General features: G+C 48.1%; 1 protein-coding gene across 1 annotated transcript; it reads left to right on the forward strand.

Moving 5' to 3' along the window:
• Window positions 1-2,306: 2,306 nt before the first annotated feature.
• Window positions 2,307-22,742, forward strand: TTC1 (tetratricopeptide repeat domain 1). The gene is made up of 8 exons (XM_030957339.1): window positions 2,307-2,344; window positions 3,103-3,429; window positions 11,515-11,575; window positions 12,666-12,778; window positions 12,963-12,999; window positions 14,720-14,868; window positions 16,781-16,835; window positions 22,162-22,742. Exons 2-8 carry the CDS (start codon window positions 3,112-3,114, stop codon window positions 22,293-22,295), a joined length of 867 nt encoding a protein of 288 aa, XP_030813199.1. The 5' UTR covers window positions 2,307-2,344; window positions 3,103-3,111; the 3' UTR covers window positions 22,296-22,742.
• The last annotated feature ends 24 nt before the right edge of the window (window positions 22,743-22,766 follow it).

Raw genomic sequence — 22,766 nt, forward strand, 5'->3', positions numbered from 1 at the left:
AAAACACATTGGCTTGAGCTGTGAGGAACATGCTCCCTGCCTAGCAATTCCCATAGTCTTTATAGCACTCCAGCCAAGACACAGAGAAAAAGAGAATGGATATTCCAAATTAATAAGAATCCATCACTGTTTCTCTTATAAGTCAGCCTAAAAAGCGGATGTAGTAAAACTTTAATTTATAGCTATGATTAAAAGCCTTTAATTGCCTATTTCACAATTTCCTTTCAAAATGTTCTTTGGGAAGCACAACCATTTGATTCCACTGAGACTTGTGTGCAAATGTTTAATTCTGGTGAAGAACCTGAACTTTCTGTGACCTCCAGAAAATGGAAATTATTTTTCCTTTCCTTGATTTGTCCAGCTTTGGTTTCTTCACTGTCAAGATCAAAAAAAAAGCTGTCCAGAGGAGTAAATTCAACATGTGGCCGGGAGCCTGGGGTAGCTGTGCAATATTTGTCCCTCTCCGGAGGGGCTCCGAGTCCAGCCCAGCCCTGCTGGACCCGGGGGAGCTCCTGGCACCGAGCGGGCCGGTCTGACCCGGGCGGAGCGGGGACCCGGCTTGGACAATCCAACATCGCCACCTGCGGGATGCTGTGCTGGGAGAGGCACAAATCCCCGATCCCTGCAGTCCCGGGGTTTTACACGGCTTTAATCCAGCCTTTCCAACGGGACGGCTTCCCCTTGGGGCACGGGGGCAGCTGGGTATCCCGCGTTCAGTAATTATAAATAATTATAATTATAATAAATAATGAAAAGGTATTTTCCAAATTCTGGGTTTTATCAACTCGAATTGTCACCTGGCTCGTGTGGAATCTTCTGCTGTAGGCAGTGGTATGTAGGAATTTCTATAATATATAATTCCCATAACATATAATATGAGAAGGTATAATATTATAATATATATTTATAAATATATTATTATAATTATATAATTAAATAATTAATATATCATTATAATTATATATTATAATATATAAAATTAGAAGGTGTTTCCTGATTGCTGGGGTTTATCAATTCGAATTGTCACCTGGCTCGTGTGGAATCTTCTGCTGTGGGCAGCAGTATGTAGGAATTTCTATAATATATATTTTCTATAATATATAATAATGAAAAGGTATTTTCCAGATTGCTGGGGTTTATCAACTCGAATTATCACCTGGCTCGTGTTGAATCTTCTGCTATGGGCAGCAGAATTTAGGAATTTCTAAAGAGCCACTCAAATGCAAAACCTCCTGAATATGTGGCTAGTTTTACCCAAGGGTGTTGTTCCATCCCCTGGCACAGTTCAAGCCTCCTTTTGGGCTCGCATTTGGAATACCTTTAACACTTTAATGTTGTATGAAACCAGAATGGGGTGTGAGGCTGAGCAAGAGGAGCATCATCCCAAAGTTCCTGGGGAAAACCCCAATGTTCCTGAGCTGTACAAACATGAAATATTCATGGGGAAGAGCAGGCCCTGGGGATCTGGTGGGGTTGGACACGGCCAAGAGCTGGGGCTGCACCTGGATCAGGGCAGTTCCTGGGATCAGTCCAGGCTGGGGATGCCAGGTGGACAGTGAGGTGGGGGGGGAGAGCTGGACATGGAAAATGAACCCCTGGGCTGATCCCCGGTGGGCAGCAGGAAGGGCTGGGATTGTGTCCCTCTGCCTCAGGTGAGACCCCACCTGCAGAGCTGCCCCAGCACAGCGAGGAGCTGCTGGAGCCGGGCCGGCATGAGCAGGGCAGGAGCAGCTCTGCTGGGGGGAAAGGCTGGGACACCTGGGATCGGTCACCTGGACAGGAGAAACCCTGGGGTGAGGTCACTGCGGCCTCCCAGGGCCTGAGGGAGCCAACAAGAAACACGGAGAGAGACGATTCACCCCAGGGCGGTCCTGGGGAGAAAGAGGCCACGGGCAGGATGAGGCACCTGCCCTCACGTGCCCACACCTGCACTCACTTGCCCTCACTTGCCCTCATCTAGTGTCACCTGCCTTCCTCTGCCCGCCCTCACCTGCCCTCACCTGCCCTCATCTAGTGTCACCTGCCTTCCTCTGCCCGCCCTCACCTGCCCTCACCTAATCTCATCTAGTCTCACCTGCCCGCACCTGCCCTCACCTGCCCGCACCTAGTCTCACCTGCCTTCCTCTTCCCTCACCTGCCTTCCTCTTCCCTCATCTGCCTTCCTCTGCCCTCCCTCACCTGCCCTCACCTGTTCTCACCTGCGCTCCCTGATGTCACAGCAGAGAACTACAGTCCCCGGCATGCCCCGCGCGCGCCCCTCGCCCATTGGCTGTCGCTGCCGGAAGCGGTTCCCTCGTGCCGGGGGCGTGGCGGAAGCCGGAAGCCGGAAGTGCGGCTGGCGCAGGTGAGTGCGGGCCCGGGGCTCGGGGTCCGGTCCGGGGGGACCCGGCGGGGCCGGGGGCGATGGCCCCGCTCTGCACCGTCCCCTCCGCTCCGGGAGCGCGGGGCGGGCGCTGCGAGCCGGGCACGGTGCCCAGGGGGTCGTGGTGGGGCTGGAGGGGCCGCGCTGGACCAGCCATGCCGAGGCCGGGGTGCGGGGCCGGGCCCGCGGGGCTGTGCCGGGCTGGCCCCGGGATCCGAGCTCGGCAGTTCCCGCAGTGCCCCGGCCCCGTGTCCCTTCACGGGACATGGAATCCGGAGAAGTTGCCCTCGCCCCGAGAGATCTGAGTTTCCCTTAGGGATGTCAAGAGCACTTTAAAGATTTGCAAATGTGGATAAGATAAATTAAATTTTTAACTTCATGTAGATGTGTATAAATATGCAAGGGGAGGGGGCAGAGCAGGGCCAGGCTGTGCTCCAGGCCCAGCAGTGCCCAGCAGAGCCACGGGCAGGGGCTGAGCCCAGCAATTCCCTGCCCAGGAGGCAGAACCGACCTGGGCAGTGCCAGCCCTGAGCAGAGCCCAGAGAGGGGCTGGAGGGTGTTCCAGAGCCACACGGACACCCCCCTGTGCCCTGTGTTTGGGAATGCAGGGGGTGGCCCCAGTGACCCCCTGTGGTCCCCTCCAGCCTCACCCCCCTGGGTGCTGGGGTTTGTTTGCTAATGAGCCTGTTAATGATGATTATTGAGTGTCACTCCTTTCTCATTGCCACAACCCCTCCCAGGAGCCCAGCATGGAAGAATTTAAAGCTGCAAGCCCACTTGAGGAGTCACTGAATCACCTGAAGCTGTCGGATCAGAAGGCTCCAGAGACTGCCCCCAGAGATGGCCAGCACCCCCAGAGCCTGGGCAGGGGCTGTGCCCCCTCCCCAGGCCAGGATCCCACAGAGGAGTGTTTCCATGACTGTCACGACTCCTTTGGGGCCAAGGGAGCTGTGCTGGATGATGAAGGGAACATTCAGGATGACGGGAGTAGCTCCAGGAAGCAGACAGAGCTAGAGGAAGAATACTTGTTAGAACTAGAGAAAGATATGCCAGAGGAGGAGAAACAGGTAATGCAGAGCACAGTGCTGGTGTGAAATATCTGTGTGCAGGTATGAAATATCTGTGTGCAGTGATCTGTGTGCAGGTGTGAAATGATCTGTATGCAGTGATGTGCGTGCAGTGATCTCTGTACAGGTGTGCAATGATCTGTGTGCAATGACCTGTGTGCAGTCAGTGTTTGGAGTGTTCTGACACAGAGGCACCTTCAAAGCCCTCTAGTGTCTGCTTTGACTGTTCTAAATTCCCTCTTTTAGGTAACAAATGTTTGTGCCTTTCCTGGCTGCTCTCACTCCTCCCGCTCCAGGGCAGGTTTTGTGTGCCTGAGCAGTGGCTGGGGTGGCTGTGACTCAGAAATCAGTAATTTCAGCAACAAAACTCTTCCTGTTGCTGCTGTCACTGTCTGTGCATCCCTGGTTTCCCCTGAGTGCCTGCAAGGTGCCTCTCCAAAACTCAGCAGATTTCAGGATGGTTTTCCTGAAAGGTTGGTTATGGGAATCCAGAGAGCAGGGGTTCCATTGGAGTAGTTCCCTGGGGGTTATTGGGGCTTTAATCAAACAAATCCACATTCAATCTGTGAGTTTGCTTTCACTGCTGTCACATTGGACAACCTCATCCTGCAGCAGGGAACAGACAAATGCAGTTTCTCATCTGTAAAACCAATCTTTGTGTAAATATCGAAGTTCCTTGAGGGGGAAAAGCAATACTGGGGAAGGACAACACGGGGTAGAGTCTCCTTGGAGTAGGATTGAGACTGAAAGTGCTTCTGGTCTGTGCTGGAGCTGGTGGGAATCCCTTTGGATCTCAGTTTGGGCTCTGAATGGGCAGAGTGATGCTGCCAGTTGTAATTCAGCAGTGAAGAATGGGGGGTGGCAGTGTCAGGAGGTGTTCTGGGGCATCCTTGGAGGATTTTAGTGCAAGTCCTTGCCCAGAGCCAGGGACATCTCTGGCACAGCCCCTCGGGTCCCTGTGCTGCTCTTTAACTATCCTGGAAACTTTTGTCCTGTGTTTAATTAGAATTTCCTTTATTGCAGAGCCCTCAGCATCCTGGAGTCCCTGTGGGAAGTCAGGGTCTTGTTGTTGCTGCTGTGGGAAGGAGTTTGTTTGATTTGTTTGATTTGGTTTTTACCCAAATCAGGGCAATCTCCAAATGCATTTCTCAGGTGCTGAGCAGAGGGCAAAAATCCTTCCTTGACCTCCTCAGACACAAAAATCATTTCATTGCCCTTGGGTTTTTTCCAGTGTGAGTGAGCAGTCCCTTTTTTCTCCTTGTGTTTATTCCTGTCCACTGAGGAGCGCTGTCATCATGAGTCACACTGGGGCTGCAGCACCTGCCTGGCACTTGAGAGCTTCACAGAAAAACTGCTGAAAACTGGGGGGAAATTGTTCTGGAACTGAACTCTGAAAAGAGCAGCAAGCGTGGCAATTGGCTGTGTTAATTTTCCTGCTGTTCCTGGTTTGGGTGTATTTTTAGATAATCATCTCATTTTGCACATGGATCTTTGCCTGCTGTCAAATGACCAAAATAATTGGGAATGTTGAATCTTGGCACTCAGCTTTGTGCAACTCCACTGAAAGGGGCTAAGGGAGTGCAAAACAACAACTGCTTCAAACTGGGAAGGTTTCCTCAGAGAAAGGCTGGAGGCAGCTGCAGCTCTCATCTTTCTGCAGGTTTATTTCCAGTGGTGTTGAGCAACTCTGCCTTTCAGGGTGGTTTGTGATTTCAGCTACCCAAACTGAGGGATTCTGTCTCTCACCAGCACCACAAGTACTGCATCAGCAGCTTTTTATGTTCCTCTGAGAGATTTCTGCATCTTGCAGGTTTTCAGATGTAGGTTTTTTTTCTCTAGCAAAGTATTGCTGGTACCTGGTACAAGCAGAGCTGCAGAACTGTGAATGCAGAGCAGAATCAGGAGCTCAGACAGTTGTGACAGCCACTGGAGTGGCCCCTTCCACGATCTCCCCCTGGACAGGTCACGCCTCAATTGCTGCTCCAACTCTGCTCCTTGTACTTGTTACTGATGGCCATGAATTTATTTTCCAAAGTGAAACATTCTGTATATTCTGATTATAAAAGATTCTGTTAAATCCTGCAGCTTTTAAGGAAAAGTCCTGCAGCCCCAGTCTGAAAACAGTGCTGTACATTCATTTACTCAGAACTTTTTTAAACCTTTAAAGCCTCCTTCCAATGACTCAAAAGGTTGGGTTTTTTTGAGAAGGGCAATGTGATTTTTTATTTATTTTTTATTGCAGCTGCAGCAAATGAGACAGAAATAGTCAGAAGTGGTTTTTGGCCGCTGAGGTGGGGAGCAGCCTCTCAGCAGTGCTGGGTCATTGTGAGCACTCAGGGGGAGAGCAGCTCTGAGGGCAGTGCCTCACAGGGAAGTCAAACTGGATTTTTAAATGCAGGGCAGTTCTGGTTGAAGCAGACATCAAACAGCAGCCTGGTGCTGGCACCTGGGGAGATGGATTTGATTTGGCTGCTTGTCTAAAGCACAAAACTTCCCAGGAGCTGGTGCTGCAGCACCAGCCATAAACTGTGGGCTCAGGACACAAGGAGAGCTGCGTGTGAGCCCTGCTCCAGCCAAGTTTGTGGAGTTGCACCTCCTCAGGTTGGGGTTTTTGTTCCAAACCCCACTGCTGTGTTCAGCAGCTGGAATAAACAGGCTCTGTGGAGTGGTGTCCAGTAAAGGGCTGTAGGAAAAACCTCTGATTTATTCTGGAGATGTAAAGGCAGATCCAGGGCCTGGCTCTGGGTGTTTCAGATTTCAGCAGCTCGGAGGAAAACACTCACCTATGCAGAGGCTGCTGCAGAGCTCAGAGGGAAGGAGCAGGGAGGGATTGTGTGTTTTCTCTAATTACATTTCAAGAGCCCCACACACAGGGAGATTTCTGATGTTAAGCAGCAGGATTCCTTCCAGGGAGACAGCAGGGATACCCTGAGAAATTTTCTGTGGACAGAGAAGCAAAATAAGAACTTGCAGGGATATTAAGACACAAACCTGTAAGAAGTTCTCAAAACCAGAGCCTGGTTCCTTGCCTGGGCTTGCACCTCTGAGCTTTTTAAGGATTGAAATTCACCTTTGCAGGTTTGGTTGTTGTTTCACAAGGCTGCTGCTGCTGCCTCAGCAGGGGCACTGAGCAGCAAATTGCTTTTGATGCATTCCAAGCAGATTTTTCTGGCTGCTTGTCAGTGACAGTGATGGCTTTGACGTGGGGCTGCTCTGCAGAATGAGTCTGAGGACGCCCAGCAGCTGTTGCAGGGTCAGTGTTAGCCCTGCTCTGAGGGCCACCCTTCCATGAGGAGTTCATCCAGTGCAGGCCTCCCAGTCCCTCAGCTCCTCCATCGTGGCAGATGCTCTCCTGTCCTGTGGCAAGGACTTCAGCACCTGGCCTCTAATTTTGGATTTGGAAGCCTGTGTTCTGTGAGACACTCAGTAAATACCCCATATGCCTCCTGAGCAGTTCCTTCTCTGGCCTCTCCATGTGCCCAGGACCTGCAGCTGGCTGGATCACAATTCCTGTTCTGGCAGCAGAAATGGGTCAGCAACACAAGAGGAGATTCTTGAGGAGTGTCTTGTGAGCAGCTCTGTAAGAATGTGGTAGAACTGAATTTAAGAAATAGGATTTTTGAGTGATGCCTGAGATTCTTGCTGGTTTAAACAGTAAAATTTCCTTTTTTTAACCCCCCTGTTTCCTGCAGGCTCTAGGATATGTTAGAGAACATTGGCTTAGTGAAGACATTTCCTTTAAGCTGCCCCCTCCTCACCCTTCCTTTCCTCCCTGGGCCTTTAGGTTGATCCCATTGTTTCCATAAGGGGAAGCTTCTGTATAGAATAAAACATCCTGTCACATGTTCTGAGTTAAAGCCTGGAGAAGAACATTTGAGCAGTAAATCAGTATCTGCTGGAGTCATTAATTGCAAGAGCTGCTGACAAGAATTTGAATAAAAGCTGGAATTAGAATATCCCTGTGTGATTTATAATTCTTTGAGTTTTAAACAAACAAAATTCTTCTGCTGAGTGGCAATTTAATAGGAAGAGGGAAAATTCTCCCTTCATGTCCCTTTGAGTGCTGCTGTCTGATCTGAGTCCTGTGTTCAGTTGTGCATTTCTGTGGCAGGGAGTGCTGCTGTCACATCCAGGCCTTTCCCCTGGTGCTGATGGGTTTGTGCCTGTCCCTGCCCGAGGCTGTTCCTCTGCACACCAGGGATCAGTGGCACTCTTGTCACCCAGCAAGGGCCACACTTAGGCTGGGCTTAACTGGGGCTGGCAGGGAGAGCTGTGACCTCCTTCCCTGGTCTGGCACTGCTGCTTCCAATTCCATGGAATTTGGTGATTTGGTAGAAGAAGGGGTAAAGTTCTTTTCCATGGAGTCCCAGGGAGCAGGGCCAGGCCAGGTCCATCCCTGCCAGTGCCCTGGCAGCTCCCAAGTGCAGCTTTGGGGCTTTGGGGGTGACTCCAACCTGAAACTGAGATCCAAGGCCTGGGATGCAGGATAGAGCAGTAGCTTCCCAAAACTGCAGGGGGAAGCAGACAGCTGCTAATGAGTGACTGAGCAGTGGGACTGGCAGCTGAAAAATGCTTTCCTGATCTGTTTAAAATTCCAGTTCCTGTGCCCCCTCTGAACTGCAGGAATTTGGATGTCCCTGGTTTGGGTGACCTTCCCAAGGGACTGAGGGGCAGGCTCACTGGAAGTAGAACCTCTCTAGAACTGGAGCCAGGAACAGTTCCCAGCAAAGGGAAATCAAGGGATCAGTCCCAGCAGAGGAACAGCCAGAGGAAATGTTATGGGCAGTGTCACAAACTGAGGCTCCCACTGGCTGCTTGGGGATTTCACTTCCAGCACTTTCTGTTGCATTGCTCATTTCCCAAGGAAACAGGGAATTTGTAGGTTGCTGTCTTCTCTAATAATGCTGTTATTATTATAAAAATTACATTTAATATCCAAATAAAATTTATTTATAATTATACAGTTATAAATAAATTCTATAAAATTCTATTTTATATCATGTTTTTCTTGTTAACCCTGAGTGTTTTGGCAGAGCAGCTGAGGTGCAGGGGCTGTGTGGGATTTAGGTTTGTACTTTATTGTCACAAGGCCAGGCTGTCCCTTGTCATGACTTGAGATCATCTCCACCAGCCCTGGCTTTGCCAGGCAGGTTTGGGTTAAATACTGTTTTTTTCTGAGTAGGGGATTGGAATTCAGTACCCAAATTTAAGCATTTCTAATCAGATCCTGTAAGAATCATCACCAGTTGCATTCAGTTATTTCTTCTGAACTTCAAAAAATATTTAAACCACATCACAGTCAGTGCCTGCCATGCAATTTGTCATCTTTGCATTACTAAAATTCACAAAAACCCCAAACCTTCAGGTTTTGCTGCCACTGAAGAGCAAATGCTTCACTGGGGAGCTGTGACTGCCTGCAGGGCTGTGTGTGAGCAGCCCTGGGGCAGGAGCAGGCCAGGATGGCTTTTCCTGGGATTCTGGGATTCAGGCTGACCTCATTCCCTGCCAGGGAGGGAGGGAGGCAGCTCCGGGGTGCTTGGGGGGACACTGTGGGGACACTGTGCACATCCCTCAGGACTGATCCATCCCAGAGCTGCTGGCAATCCCCAGGGCAGGGCTGGAGTGCTTTGGGGTTTTCCCTGGATCCCAACAGCTTCTCCTCGCTGTAGCTGAAATGGAAATCCTGAGAGTTGTTCAGTGCTAGGAATTTCTGTTCCAGGAGTGTCTGGATGAGGAATAAATAATGCATTTATTTCACACCCAGCCTGCTTTGTAGGGCAGTGCCTTTAGCACTGAGGGGCTCATCCATTTTTCATGCTCTCACATTTTGTGGAAAAGCCAGAGGAATTGGCTTTGAGATGTTGCTTCTTGGTCAGTGATACCTGAAATGCAAATCCATCGATGTGCAGGAGGTTCCCTACAGACTTCTCCTTTTTAAAAATACTTTGGCCACTCAATTTGGAAGTGAAACCCATAAACCAGGGATTTGTTGAAAATGTTGGTCAGGCTCTCACAGAAATGCAGGTTTTGAACCATTGCTGCTTTGCAGGGAGCTGAATAAATTACAAAATCATACACAGAGCTCTTAAAAGTGCTGCTTTGTTGCTTTGTTGTTTTTCCTTTTACTCCTTTTTTAGTATAAAGCTTATTCTGAAGCTTTCTTGCTGCAAATCACTTTTTATATTAGCATTTAATGTATAATTAGGGTAAAATTTAAAATTATTTGGATAAAATGAAACAAAATATTGATAATACAGGTGAAACTTTTCATCCAGCATCCCTTGATTCCAGGGATTCTGCCTCAGGACTGCTGTGAGCAGGCTGTAGTTGTGTTGATAATAAAAATCCTTTCATTCTTGTGGAGCTGTAACTGAACCCTGTGCAGCAGAGAGTGCTCGTGGCACTGAAAGGCCACTTCTAAATAGGTCATGAGCAATGAAGTCAGTGGGGTTTGTGTTTCAGGCAGCCCTTCCCCTCACCGAGGGCATCTGTGGAGATCTTTCCAGCAGGATCCTCATCTCAGGCCTGCCCTGTGCTCACATGGGGCTGCTTTGTTCAGCGCCATGAGAGCTTGGGATCATTGTCACCCTTTGTGCCCTGCAGAATATTTAAAATGCCTTTTTGTGGGGTCCAGGCAGGAATTTCTGTCTGCTGCCTGGAAAACTGAGGTGTAGCAGTTCCACATTGCCTGTGCTGAGCAGCAGAGTTCTGCATTACACAGAGATCTGGGATTTTCATGCAGCCTGAAATGTGGAATTTGTATGTTCATGTTTAGAAAGCACCAAGTGTGTCCCTTGGGGTGTTGTGGAAGGGTTTGGGAGTTTGTCAGCCCTCCCTGAGCAAAGGCATTTCCTGAACAACTGGGCATGGTTTGTGTGCCCTGTGTTTTTGGGGTTTCTTTCAGATGTGAGCAGTGATTGCTATTGGAGAAGCTATTTAATGGGCAGTAGGAACAAATGTGATGCTCTGAGCATGTATCAAAGGGGTCAGGTGAGATTCTGCTGGGCCATGGCTCATGTCCTTCCACTGAGGCTGATCTGTTCTCAAGGTGTGCCAATGGTCAGGGGAATCAATCCCCAAAGCCACAAAAGCAGGAGGGAGAACCTGGGATTTTGAGCTGTTTGTCAGCTCCTTGGCATAGCTGGGAGCTGCTGCAGTGCTCCACACTCTGTACTATATTTAGCTGTTTCCAAGGAGATGTTCTGTGTGATATTGATAATTGCATTAATCCTTGATTCACACAATCTGCAGGAAAGGAAACTGCTCCTTTTCCTACTGTTGGCTTTTTAATTGCTCAGTGATCTGTCATTTACAGACACCTCCATTGAAGTCCTTTGTGTGCTGGGAGAAAATCCAGTGCTCCAAGGATGGGGTTTGTAGCAGTCCTGAGCTCTGTGGGGTTCCCTGCCCTTGCCTGCTTTGTTTCAGGGCTGTCTGCAGTGGCAGGGATGGCTCGGGGACATCCTGGGGTTTCTGTGTCACAGCCTGGGAGCCTGAGCCTGGCCTCCCCTTGTGCCAGGATGTTCATGGTTGAGAACACAGCTCTGCTCACACGTGCAGTTCCCACTGCACAAAGAACCTGCTTCTGGGGGTTCTCTTACTCCCCATAAGAAATCTTTCAGGGCAGAAATCTTTCTCAGCCTGGACCTTTTCCTTGTGCACCTCTGAAAATAACCAGAATTGCTGAGGTGGAATTATTTCAAGCAAAACTTGTGAGACTTTACATTTAAAATATATTCTGCACAGTTGACCTGCAGTGAGTGAATTAAATGGAGTTGGAAAGGAGAAGCAAACAGCCAGTAAAAGCTGATGTGTTGGTTTAGAGCATGGAATTCTCCATGGATGCTCTCCCTGCATCCTGGTGGCTGTGGAGTGGAGCTTTTTAATTGCCTTGCTGTTACACTCCAGTGTTCCATGAATACAGAAAGTATTTCATGTCACAGGGTCTACAAGCAGATCTTGGCAGAGTTAAAACTCTTCAAGTTCTGTTTTATTCTGTTCCCTTCCATACTTTATTTGGAACTACAGCTGACCTAGTTGCTCATTTCAGTGAAATACTCTGAGACATTGTCTTTCCTTTTGTAGAAAAGAAGAAAGGAGAGCACGGGGCTGAAGGAGAAAGGAAATGAGCACTTCAAGAAAGGAGGTGGGTTGGTCATCTCTGAACACACTGTGGGTGTTAGATATCCCACGTTAGTACTGAGCCATCGTGGGGGTGCTGCAGGAAGCCCTGAGGAGGACCTCACACTGTCCTTGCTGAATTTTATCACCTCTTGCATTTTTCATCCAGCTCTAGAGAAGAGACAGAGCTATCAGAGCTCCTTTGGAGTTGTTTAAATCCAAAGGTTTGGATACTAAAGCAGGATTCCCACAAAAACCATGGATTTTGGACTGCTTTCCAAGAGCCAGGGTTTCTTTCACTCATCAAAAAAGGCTTCTCTGGGGCTCTGAGTTGGGCTGATGGTTGTGCTTAGAACTGATGCAAGATCTGGGGCTCTGTAGCTGTCTTGTACCTTTATACATTGATTTTAGTGAACAAACAGAAGGGGGGAAATGGTTTTGACACCTGCTTTTGATTGAACCTGCTGTGGGTGGAGGATTCCCAGAGAAAGCAGGAATTGCAGGCTCCTGCCTCCCTCAGCCAGCAGGACACAGGCAGGGAATCTGTGTGCCCTGGGGAGCAGGCAGAGGCTGGAGATGCCTCATGGAGTCCTAAGGGAACACAGCTCTGGAATGACTGAACACAGCTCAGGATGATTCCCAGCTCTGGAGGGCATCAGAGAGGGCAGGAGGGAAGTGCTCAGCCCAGGAGAGCCACAGGCCTGGAGTGTTGCTGGGTTCTCACCCCTGGCCTCTCCTTGATCTTTCAGTCAGGTGAAGATGATGTGGCCATACAAGCTCCCTGCAGCTGCTCTGAGCAGTGCAGTGGCAGCTTTCAGCACTTCAGCCAAAGGGATTCCACCTCTGCTCAAAGAGGAAACAATGTCAGGGATGAGAATTACATCCACTCCTGCTGCACTTGTTGCATTCAGCTCAGTATATTCCTGCTTTTATTAGCAAAATTAAGTAAATCCTAAAATAATCAATTGTATTTATGTACTTAGTAATGCTTTTGAGAGCAGCTACTGATTCTGGTGTCACATCAGCAGATACTGAGAACTGTTTCCAAAGGAGCCTCAGCCATGGGTTCAGTGGTTTGAAATGAATGGTTTGGTTTGGGTTTTGTTGCTCTGCAGACTATGGAGAGGCAGAAGACTCCTACACCAAGGCCCTGCAGATCTGCCCAGCCTGCTTCCAGAAGGACAGGGCTGTTCTGTTCTCAAACAGAGCTGCTGCAAAAATGAAACAGGTCAGTGCTGGTTTCATTCTGTGTCACACTGGACTGAGTGTGGCACAAATGCAATTGTGACGTGACCAGGGCCCTCCAGGACCATCCCCACCTTGTCCCCAGCCCAGAGCACTGAGTGCCACCTCCAGGGCTGGGGACATGAAGAAATGTGACTTCAATCTAACAAAACTGTTTTGTGTTCTAGGACAAGACAGAGGCTGCCCTGAGTGACTGCACCAAAGGTACTTTTTCCTCTCTGTGCTGTCCTTGTGCCAGATTTTTGTACATACATTGTGTCATTTAGTGCCTTTACTGCAGAGCTGTAATTTTGGGCATAAGGGTCTTTAAAGAACTGAACAGAAAGCACCTGATTTGTATTACTTATTTTGTAAAATGTCTGTCAAACCTTTCCTAATCTGCAGTAATTTACTTTCTATTCTCTTGTACCATAAGGCTCCAGTTTGTACTTGTTTTTAAGAGGACAGTCTTTTATGTGGAAACTGTTTCCCACACCTGTGATTTCAAACCCACTTCCACCTGCTATACCCCCCAAATCCTGGTTTAATCCCAGGTTCCAAAGAACTCTGAGGCTTTACAGAGTTAACAGCATTATCAAATCCGTTTCCTGCACAGCTTTTGCTTTGTCACCAGGGCTTATGTTCCCCTGTTCCTGCCCTGCACAGTTCTGTCTCTGCACCTTCTGGTGGAATCAGTTCAGCTGTGCTTTGCTTTGTATTGCTTCCACCCACTCACCCACCCTCGAGTGTTTGTTAAACTCCCTGTGACAGCTGGGGAAAAAATCCAAATTACCAATCAGAGAACTAATCCAGTGGCTGTGTGCCAGCCCTGCCTGCACAGAAATGGGAGCTGTGCTTGCTGAAAGGGCTCCTGGAGGTACCAAATCCTCCCTGGCCTCTCTCACTGGGGCTTTGCCTGGTTTTGGAGCTGCTGCTTTCTGAAAAACACCTTGAATTTTGCAGTGGCTCAGAGGAAATCAATGTGCTTTGAGCAGGGAGACTTCAGCTGCCAGGGCCTGACACTCCCCAGGGACTGGAGCACAGCAGAGAAATTCAGTCACCTGCAGCTTGCTGACTGTGCCATTGCCTTTGTCCTTGCCAGAAGATAAACTGGAATATTTACCTGGATAATTTGAGATTTAATTGTCCTCAGAACCATTTTAATGAGCTGGGAATTATAAAATGGACAGAGCTCTTTCTGTGATGAAAAATCTTTCACATTCCCTGTTTCTCTGGTGAAATCTTTCACATTCCCTGTTTCTGTGGTGGAAAATGGATGAAGGAATTCTTGAGGAATTACCATGTGGAGGTGACTGCTGAATTTAGCATTCAGTCTGAACTGTACTGCAGAGAGCCCTGGCTGCCAAGGGAGTGAGGGGAGGGAGAGCTGAGATTCAGTCAGGATGCTCCTCTGCCAGCTCTCAGGGCTGAAATCACTGTTTGTGCATTCCCAACACAACCTGAACTGTTTGATAATAAATTCAGAAGAGCTCCAGAAATTCTCCTGGAGTTTGTCTCCACTTGAACTGAGATAAGCGTGGCAGGGCTGATTTTCCCTGCTGTGTGTGTCTGGAGGGATGTTTAACTTTAGCTGCAATCTAATAATAGCCACTTGCTAAACACACAAAAACCGAAATATCTTGCAGGTCCTTAAAGTTTCTGTAGCATCACTTAGAATCCCTGCATGGATAGGATTGCACATTTAAAGCTTTGTGATCATAAATCACTTCCATCTGTGAGGGGTTGTGGACATTAAATGAAATATGATCATGAGACTGTCCCAGGCAGCTGCTTCTGAATTCCAGCTTAGCTTTAGGCTGTGCCTCTGCTTGATCCTGAGTTACATTCTAAGGACAACTTACAAATCTAATACACACTTGAGAATTCACTTGAGGGCTGGAGAAATGTTTCAAGTACAATCCTGGGCTTTGCTTTTGTTTTGCAGCTGTGGAATTAGACCCTCACTATGTCAGAGCTTTGCTGAGGAGAGCAGAACTCTATGAAAAAACAGAAAAATTAGATGAAGCTCTGGAAGATTATAAGGCAGTCCTAGAAAAAGACCCCTCAGTTCATCAAGCCAGAGAAGCTTGCATGGTAAGCTTAAGCCTTTCAGTGAACTTTGGCCTAACTTTATTTATCGTTATTTTGGTTCAGCTTCACGCCAGTGAACCTGCAATGGATTCTGCTTCAGAAGGAAAAAGAAACTCACATGCATCACCTGCAGATTTGTCTCTAAACCCACGCTGAATATGTTGTTACAAAAATCTTCTTGAAAGGCTTACTTGTTTTAAGTCTCCATTTGGGAAAATAAATCATTAGCAGTGATTGTGCCCCCCTTTTCCCCACACTGTGGTGTTGTAAGTGACAGATTAGGAACAGCTTTTATGGCATATTAGGCAAGAAACCTTGCCTGGAATGATTTCCTGGGGGACTGGATCAGTTGCACTGATGGCAGAAAATATTCTGCTTAACTGTGTGAGTGCTGTTGGTGGTGAGGGGTGACCCCATAAAACAGCTGAGCTCCCATAATAAAGGACCTGGAGCTGGGCTGGGGCTTCCCCTGGGCCAGGAGCAGCTCCCCAGGGAATGGGCACAGCCCAGAGCTCCAGCAGGGTTTGGACACTGCTCCAGGGATGCTCAGGCTGGGGTTGTTGGGTCTGTGCAGGGCCAGGAGCTGGGCTGGATGATCCTGGCAGTCTCTCCCCACTGAGGATAACCCAGGATTCTGAGTCAGAGCCTCAAGGCTGGCAGGTTCTGTTCCTTGGAGCCCTGCAGAGCCAGGATTTCCTCCCAGTGGCTGTGCCCTGATGCTCCCACAGCAGAGCCCTCATCCAGCCCCAGAAGGGAATCCCCAGCAGTGCTGCTGCTGCTTCAGACCCAGTTCAGAATTTATTTAGTGTTTATTCCTGATTTCTGTGCCTGGACAGTGCAGAGGGAGGGGTTCACCCCCTCCTGCTCCCTGAGCTCCCTTGGCCAGGCAGAGCCTTTGGCTGCAGAGCCCTTTGGACAAAATGCCCTAATTCCCCTGCCCTGGCATTTGGTCTGTTCTGCCTTCAGCTGGTCCTTGTTAGATTTGAGGGAAGAAGCAAACTATTGAGAGTGAAGTTTAAAACTCCCTTCTTTAAAACCTGTTAATGAAATCCTGACAGCTATAATTTTACACTTTTCAAATATTCATTATAAATCTCTAAATCTCATAATGAAACCCCCCCCAAGTTTCAGCTGTTGACTCCACATACCTGGTTACATCTCTAACCTGGAGGAGGCTGAGAAGCTTTGCTCTGTTGTCAGGTAAAAGTGTCTCTGCTTTGCAGGAATATCACAGGATCTTTTCCCCCTCACTGGCAATGAAAATGATGCCTCAAGAAAATCTGCAAATGGGCTTCATTCACAGTTAGAGCAAATCTTCCTCCTCCCTGCCCACAGGAATGATCTCACACGGCTCTAGGGAATGTCATGACCCTGTTAAATGACAGATTAAAATATGAAATGCACAATAGTTCTTTGATTCCGGATTTGGTACCTGCTCCAATACTCGAGCACTGTTTGTATTTCAGGAGTGTAGAGCTGGGGTTCTGATTTCAATCCTCAGTTATTTTTGACTTTTTCAATGCCAGACTAAGCAGTCTGGAATTACCATGTTTGTGCTCAAATCACCCCTATTGCTGCTTTCCCAGAAAGTTTCATTATATGGAAGCAGTGGTTAGGTTTGGGTTTTCACAGGTGTGTAACTGATGGGAGAATTTCAGCCTCCACACAGTTCTTGAGGGATTTTAGGGCAGATGAAGAGATTTCCCAGAAGCAGCTGTAGTTTGGGATAAGTATCACAGACACCAGATAAAAATGGGTGTCCATAAGGGCATTCCTGGAGTGGGAGGTGCTGAGGCTCTGCATTAGCAGTGTTCTGGAACTGCACACCAGGATTTGTGTCTGTCACTGCTGATGTCCAAAATGGGAGCATTAGTGAAAGCAGGGATCTGATTCCAGTTTTTCTCTCTCTTCACAGAGATTACCACAGCAAATTGAGGAGAGGAATGAAAAATTAAAGAAAGAAATGTTGGGTGAGTAGTATGTACTTCCATAAAAACCTTCATAATCTACTAGGAAAAAATGCATGAATAGAATCTCTTGTATAAAATTTAAAGGAGGTAAATCGGAAAGGAAATATCTGTTCAATGTTAAACAAAACTCCTGATTTCTTTGTAGTTCTCAATTGCTTGGTTTCACCTTCAATAAATTGGAGACAAGGAATTCTCCCATGCAGAAAAGGCCATTAGTTCCATTTAAAGAAAGAAAACTTACAACCTTCTAAAACAATTTCATATTGGTGTATGTAAGAGCTGGGGAAGGTGGTTTGACACAGCCCAACTGCTCAGCCCTTTCTCCCTGCAAATAAACCCTCAAAGCAAACATTCCCATGAAAGGGATAAACCAGGGCTTTCACTAAACCTGTGCCTAAAGGAACTCCCCCAGCTGGAATAACTGGGCATGTTTGATCTGGGGGCTGAAGAAATAAATGTGATTCTTTCTGCAGCACTTCCAGCCCAGAGACCTCCAAGTGTTCATGTTTGCCTTGATTTATTCAGCATTTCATTGCTGTTTGGTTGGAGGCTGAATTGGACCTAGCCAGGGTTAGCACCAGGAGTGGAATTACCATTCCTATGGCAGTGTTTGGCTGCTCTGCAGAAAATCAGGTTAAACAAACTCAGCCTGTCTTTCACACTGATTCTTGGTATATTTGGGAAGAAGAGACTGTTTCAGCTTATGCTGATGTTTTTCTGTAATTTCTTTTCTGCAGCCTCTGATTTGCTCTGGCTTTGTTCTGCTGTGACCCAGCAGAGTGTCAGTGAGGCTTTGCAGAGCTTTACAGGATCAGAGCCTGCTTCCCCCATTGTGCTGAGAACAAGCCCCAAATAAAGCAGGTTAAGGGTGGTGGGGCTATAAATAAATGACAAATGCAGAAAATCTCCGGAAGGATCAGGCCCATGGGTAGGACATGGGGTGGGTTTCAGCACAAAGTAATATGAAAATAATTCCTGATCTTTGCTGAACTCTAAAGGGCCTCACTAATCACAAGGGATTTGACTGGAACAGTAAATCCAGCCCCTGCACTGCTGCTTTTTCCCTGGGTGTCAGACTAGGTGGGATCTCTGTTAACAGTGTTAATATTTTAAAAGTGGCAGTTGAGATTTCAAAACAGGGCTGGGCTTTTGAGAACCACTTCAGAGTGTTTCTCTTGGGATTCTGGAGAGAGAAATCCCTTCTCAGTGATGTCACACAAGTAGTTCAAGGAGCTGGAGAGCCAGGCTGAGAGCAGGGTAGGACAACACAGAACCTGTGTTCATCCCCAGCCTCCTGTGTGGCAGGGTTGTCACACTGTTAAGTGACAATGATGGTGGCAGTGGTGGCTGTGGCTGTCACACAAACTGAGGGGTTTCTACAAAACATTCTCCTGAAATGATGTCAGGAATGTGGGCAGCTCCTTCTCCTGAGTGTTCCAAGGTTCCCTGTGTGCTGTTGTTAGGGGAGGCAATGGGGATGCCATGGAGCAAGGAAACACTTCCAAGGTTTGCAAAGTGCTGCAGCTCTGTCTGAAGTCAGGAAAGCCTGGAGTGGGGTTGGATGGGAGTTCTGGAAGGTGTGGGAGAAGAGAAACTGGATGGAATGTGGTGGTTCCGAGATTCCTTTGGATTGTTTTGTTGCCCAGTGAATTTGTTTGAAGCTGTTCCCACTTTCCCACCCTTTCTGGTGGCATTTCCCACTGCCAGGATGGAGCTGGCTTGTGGCACTGTGGCTGGAGCTGGGTCACTGGGCTTGGGCAGTGCCAGGGGGACATTCCTGCCTTCCCAGGGGGCAGCTCAGGTGCCTGGGTTGAATTCCAGACTTTTGGGCTCCAGCACAGCAAGTCTGAGGCATCCTGATAGTTCCAGGCCAGGCCTGCTGCAGGAGCACTGACTCCAAACTGAAATTAGGAAGAGTGTCCGAGTTTGTGCTTTGGCTCCTTTGGATCTTGAGCTGATCCTCAGGCAGTGAATTGGCCTCTCCTGGTTTTGCTGAGCTTTTATTCTTTCAACTCAAGCAAGGCCTGGGTTGCCCAACCATCTCCCACTGTCATGGAACTGGATCTGTGTACAAACAAAGCCAGATAAATGGAGTGCATCCTCCTCCTTCCCAAGTGTGTTTCCTGTTTCCCAGGGCTGCAGCTCATTTCTATCAGAGGCTGAACCCCCTGTGCAGTGCTTGTGTGTAAATAACCCAGAGCACACATTCCTGGCTGGATTTTCCTTCTGGCCCACGTGACTGCTGAGGTTGATGTCACCAGAAGAATCCTGGTTTGTGGCCAGGCCAAGCCCACTGGTGCTGTGTGTCCCAGGGATCTCCCTTCTGCAAGGCTGGCATTTGTATTTCAGTTCTTGCCATGTTTGATCAGTTCCTTGCCACTGAAGTTTGCTCAGGATGAAGGGAGCCCTGAGCTCACATCAGAGAGCTGGACTTGGGGCAGGAGATGTGAAATCCAAGAGGCTTTTCCTTCTTCTGAGCATCCTCTGCCCCAGTGACTGAGGGTGTGAACAGTGACCATTCTCTGGGGTGTTTAGTGTTTCTCTCCTTAAAGCCAACGATTTGCAGTCTTGTTTAGAGACTTTTATAATTATTGTGGTATCTGGGACCACTCCTTTGGGGGGAGAGGGTGTGAGGAAAAGGGAGCTTTGGAATGGATTTAGCAGTCTGGGGGCCAGAGCTCCTCACCTGGGCCTTCCTGCCCAAAAGAGATTTTTCCAGCTATCTGAGATCAGCAAAGACATTTATCAGACTTTGTGCCTAAAGAGTTATGGGGTTTGTTTGGGGTTTTTTTCTATTGACAGTTATGTTGTGTTTGCAGCTGAGCTGCTAAAGCCCAACCCTGCACAAGGTGATTTTAAGTAGTTAAATCAGAGCCAAATTACAGTTACAGTTCAGTCCTCATTTACCATTTAGGGAAGGAAGAAGGATTTGCCCTTGCTCTTTTAATTGCTTAAAAATGTTGGTAATAGAAGGAGTTACACAGAGAAGAGACCTCATCAGGAAATTTGTCTTTTCTCCAAAAGAATTCTTTACACAAGCAAGATGGAGCTTTTCAACTTCCAAACCTCACATTAACACCAGCAACTAAGCCAGAATTATTGCCAGAAAGACTGAATAGCAATTAATTTTGGCTGTTACATCTTAATGTAAATTGTGAGTAATCTTTTCCTGCATCTGCCTCTTTCAATAGGGTGTTGAATTGCAGTTTAGGTGAGTAATGAATCACAGACTTCTGAGCCCTAAATTGATTTTTACAGTTCTGTTTTCTTGTTAACCTCTGAATATTTGCTTTGGTGAAAAACCTGAATGTGCTGGAGTTGCAGGTGGAAAATAAACAGGGTGTGTTGGAAAGAAAAAGAGCAAAATGTGTGAGAATAAGGGCAGAGGGAGGAGAGGGTGACCCTGCTTGGGGACAGGGAGTGGTGGAGGCTGGGCAGCCTCTGCAGCTGAGTCCCAGCTCCACGTGGTGCCTTTTCCTTCCTCCCAGCACAGGCTGTGAGGGAGCTTTTCTTTAGCAGGGGGTTGCAGTTCACTACAGCCCTTAATTTAGGGCTGAAAGGAGCTGTGGGAGGAGGAGACAGAGTTCCCCTACAATGCTGGCTCTGTGTGTGCCAGGACAGCAGCAGCAGCTCCGGGCTGGAGTGCCCGGAAAAGCCAAGGCTTTCTTCTGCCTCATTAACAATTAATTCAGTGTGGCTGCCCCAGAGCCTGCCTGGGGAGGGACAGAGCAGGAAGGTGAGCTGGGATGTGCTGCTGGAATTATCACAAATCCCAAATCCTTGCTGTGCTGGGGAGCTGCTCCAGCTACAGGGTGGGTCCTGAGGCAGTCAGGGGGTGTTTATGGGTTTGGAAAAGAGCATCCAGCTCCCTGCAATTGGAAAAAACCTCTCCAGTGTCCTGCCAGGCATGCACTGCTCTCCTGCCCAGCTGCAGGGCTGGGGGGCTCCAGCCATGCCAGATTCTGCAGGATTCTCCACTGAGACTGCTCACCCCAGACCTGAAGCTCAGCCTTGGGCAAATGTTTGTCCAGAAGTACAAAAAAACCTCTTCATGTCGCTCAGACAGATGCTACCAAAATGCTTTTCTAGCTGAAATGCTTTCAGGGTGCTGTGTAAAGGGATGAATGTCATAGTTAATTTATCTTTAAAAAAAATGATCTTAAAAAAAAATAATAATAAGACGTACAAAGAAGTTAATCCTACCTTAGCTGCTGCTGGACTGACTTTGGCCACATCCCTGAACCACCTCATCTGTGAATTTCCATTAAAAAATCAAGTTGAAGGAAACTTGTGTCTCCCCACCCATTTGCTTTGGTGGGCTCAGGGGTAAGGTTGTCTTTTTCCAGATACTGGGAAGAAATCCTTCCCTGTGAGGGTGTAAGGCCCTGGCACAGGTGTCCACAGCAGCTGGGGCTGCCCATGGATCCCTGGCAGTGCCCAAGGCCAGGTTGGACACTGGGGCTGGGAGCACCTGGGACAGTGGAAGGTGTCCCTGCCATGGCAGGGGTGGAATAGATGATTTTTAAGGTCCCTTCCAGTCCAAATTCCAGGATTTCACTTGCCCCAGAGGCCCAGGTGAGGTGAGCACAGTGCCAGGGGGTTCTCAGGACTCCAAGCCCCTCCAGGCAGGAATAGCTGTGGCATTCCCAGGTGTTGTTCCAGGCCCTTGGCTGCTGCAGCTGCTCAGTGGATTTTCCATGGCAGCAATTTCTGTTGTCACACTCAGCTCCCAGCAAAACAAAACCCATTCCCTGAGGATCAGTGCAGGTGGGAGCTTTTGGAAAACGGAGTTTGCCTGGGGAGGCAAACCTTGAGAAGGCTTCAACTTGTCCAAACTTCCGCTTTTCCTTTGGGAAATCTACAGTTCTACATTGAAACCAGGAGGAAAAGAATGTTTTTCTTTGAAAACTGGCAATCTTCTTCCCTTGTGTTGTCATGCCAGGGGTTTGTGTTCAGCCAGCAGTGAAGTTGTTACCTCTGCTTCCTGTTTCACTTTATCTATTCTGTAATTTCTATATAGGACTTTTTTAAAAGATGTCCTTTTGTTGTCCTTCCCCTCTTACAGCTGTACCAAGATCCATTTTTCAGAGTCAGGAATCATGTGTGATCCTTATACTGACAGGACTTTATTAACTCTCATACTCTGTGAATATTTAACAGTGATTTTTAATTCCTGCTAAGAGCCTAAATATTAAGAAAATGCAGAGATTTCCTCAACATTTACCTGTGCTGGATAAATCAGCAGGGCTGGGCTGTAGCTGGGTGTAATTCCACGGGATTTTCCTCTGCTCAGCTCTCACTGTGTTCTCTTGGAATGTCACTGCAGGCAAACTGAAGGATCTGGGCAATTTGGTGCTGCGTCCCTTTGGCCTGTCAACAGAGAACTTCCAGATCAAACAGGATTCATCAACTGGCTCCTACTCCATCAACTTTGTTCAAAACCCCAACAACAACAGATAACATGGATTCAGTGTGGCTCTGCACATCCCGTGCCAGGATCCAGCAAACCAACACCCTCCACCCCCAGGGCAAGAGGAGACTCAGCAAACTCATTTCCCAGCTTGTGAAATTATTTGCAATGTGGATGTAAAGCAACTCATTCAACTTCTCATAGTGATAACTGTGTCCAGTGTGTGATTTATTCTTTTTTTAATTTATTTTTTCCCCTTCCCTTGCGGTGTTTGGCTTTTCCAAGAGGCAGTTCCTTGGTTTGGCCCACTCAGTGCTGGCAGCAGCAGCTCAGGGGAATCCAAAGGCTGGGACAGAGGCTGGTGGTGTCCTGGGGATGGGGAGATCCAGCAGCAGCACTGCCCCACCCTCAGCTGGGTGGGACTGGCCCCTGGACACAGCTCTGCCCTGGAATCATGGATCTTCCAATAAAGGCTTGGTGCTTCTGCTCTTGGGCTTGTGAGGTTCTTGCCTGGGCTGAGC

This window comes from Camarhynchus parvulus, chromosome 13 (genome assembly GCF_901933205.1).
Source record: "Camarhynchus parvulus chromosome 13, STF_HiC, whole genome shotgun sequence".
Lineage (NCBI taxonomy): Eukaryota > Metazoa > Chordata > Aves > Passeriformes > Thraupidae > Camarhynchus > Camarhynchus parvulus.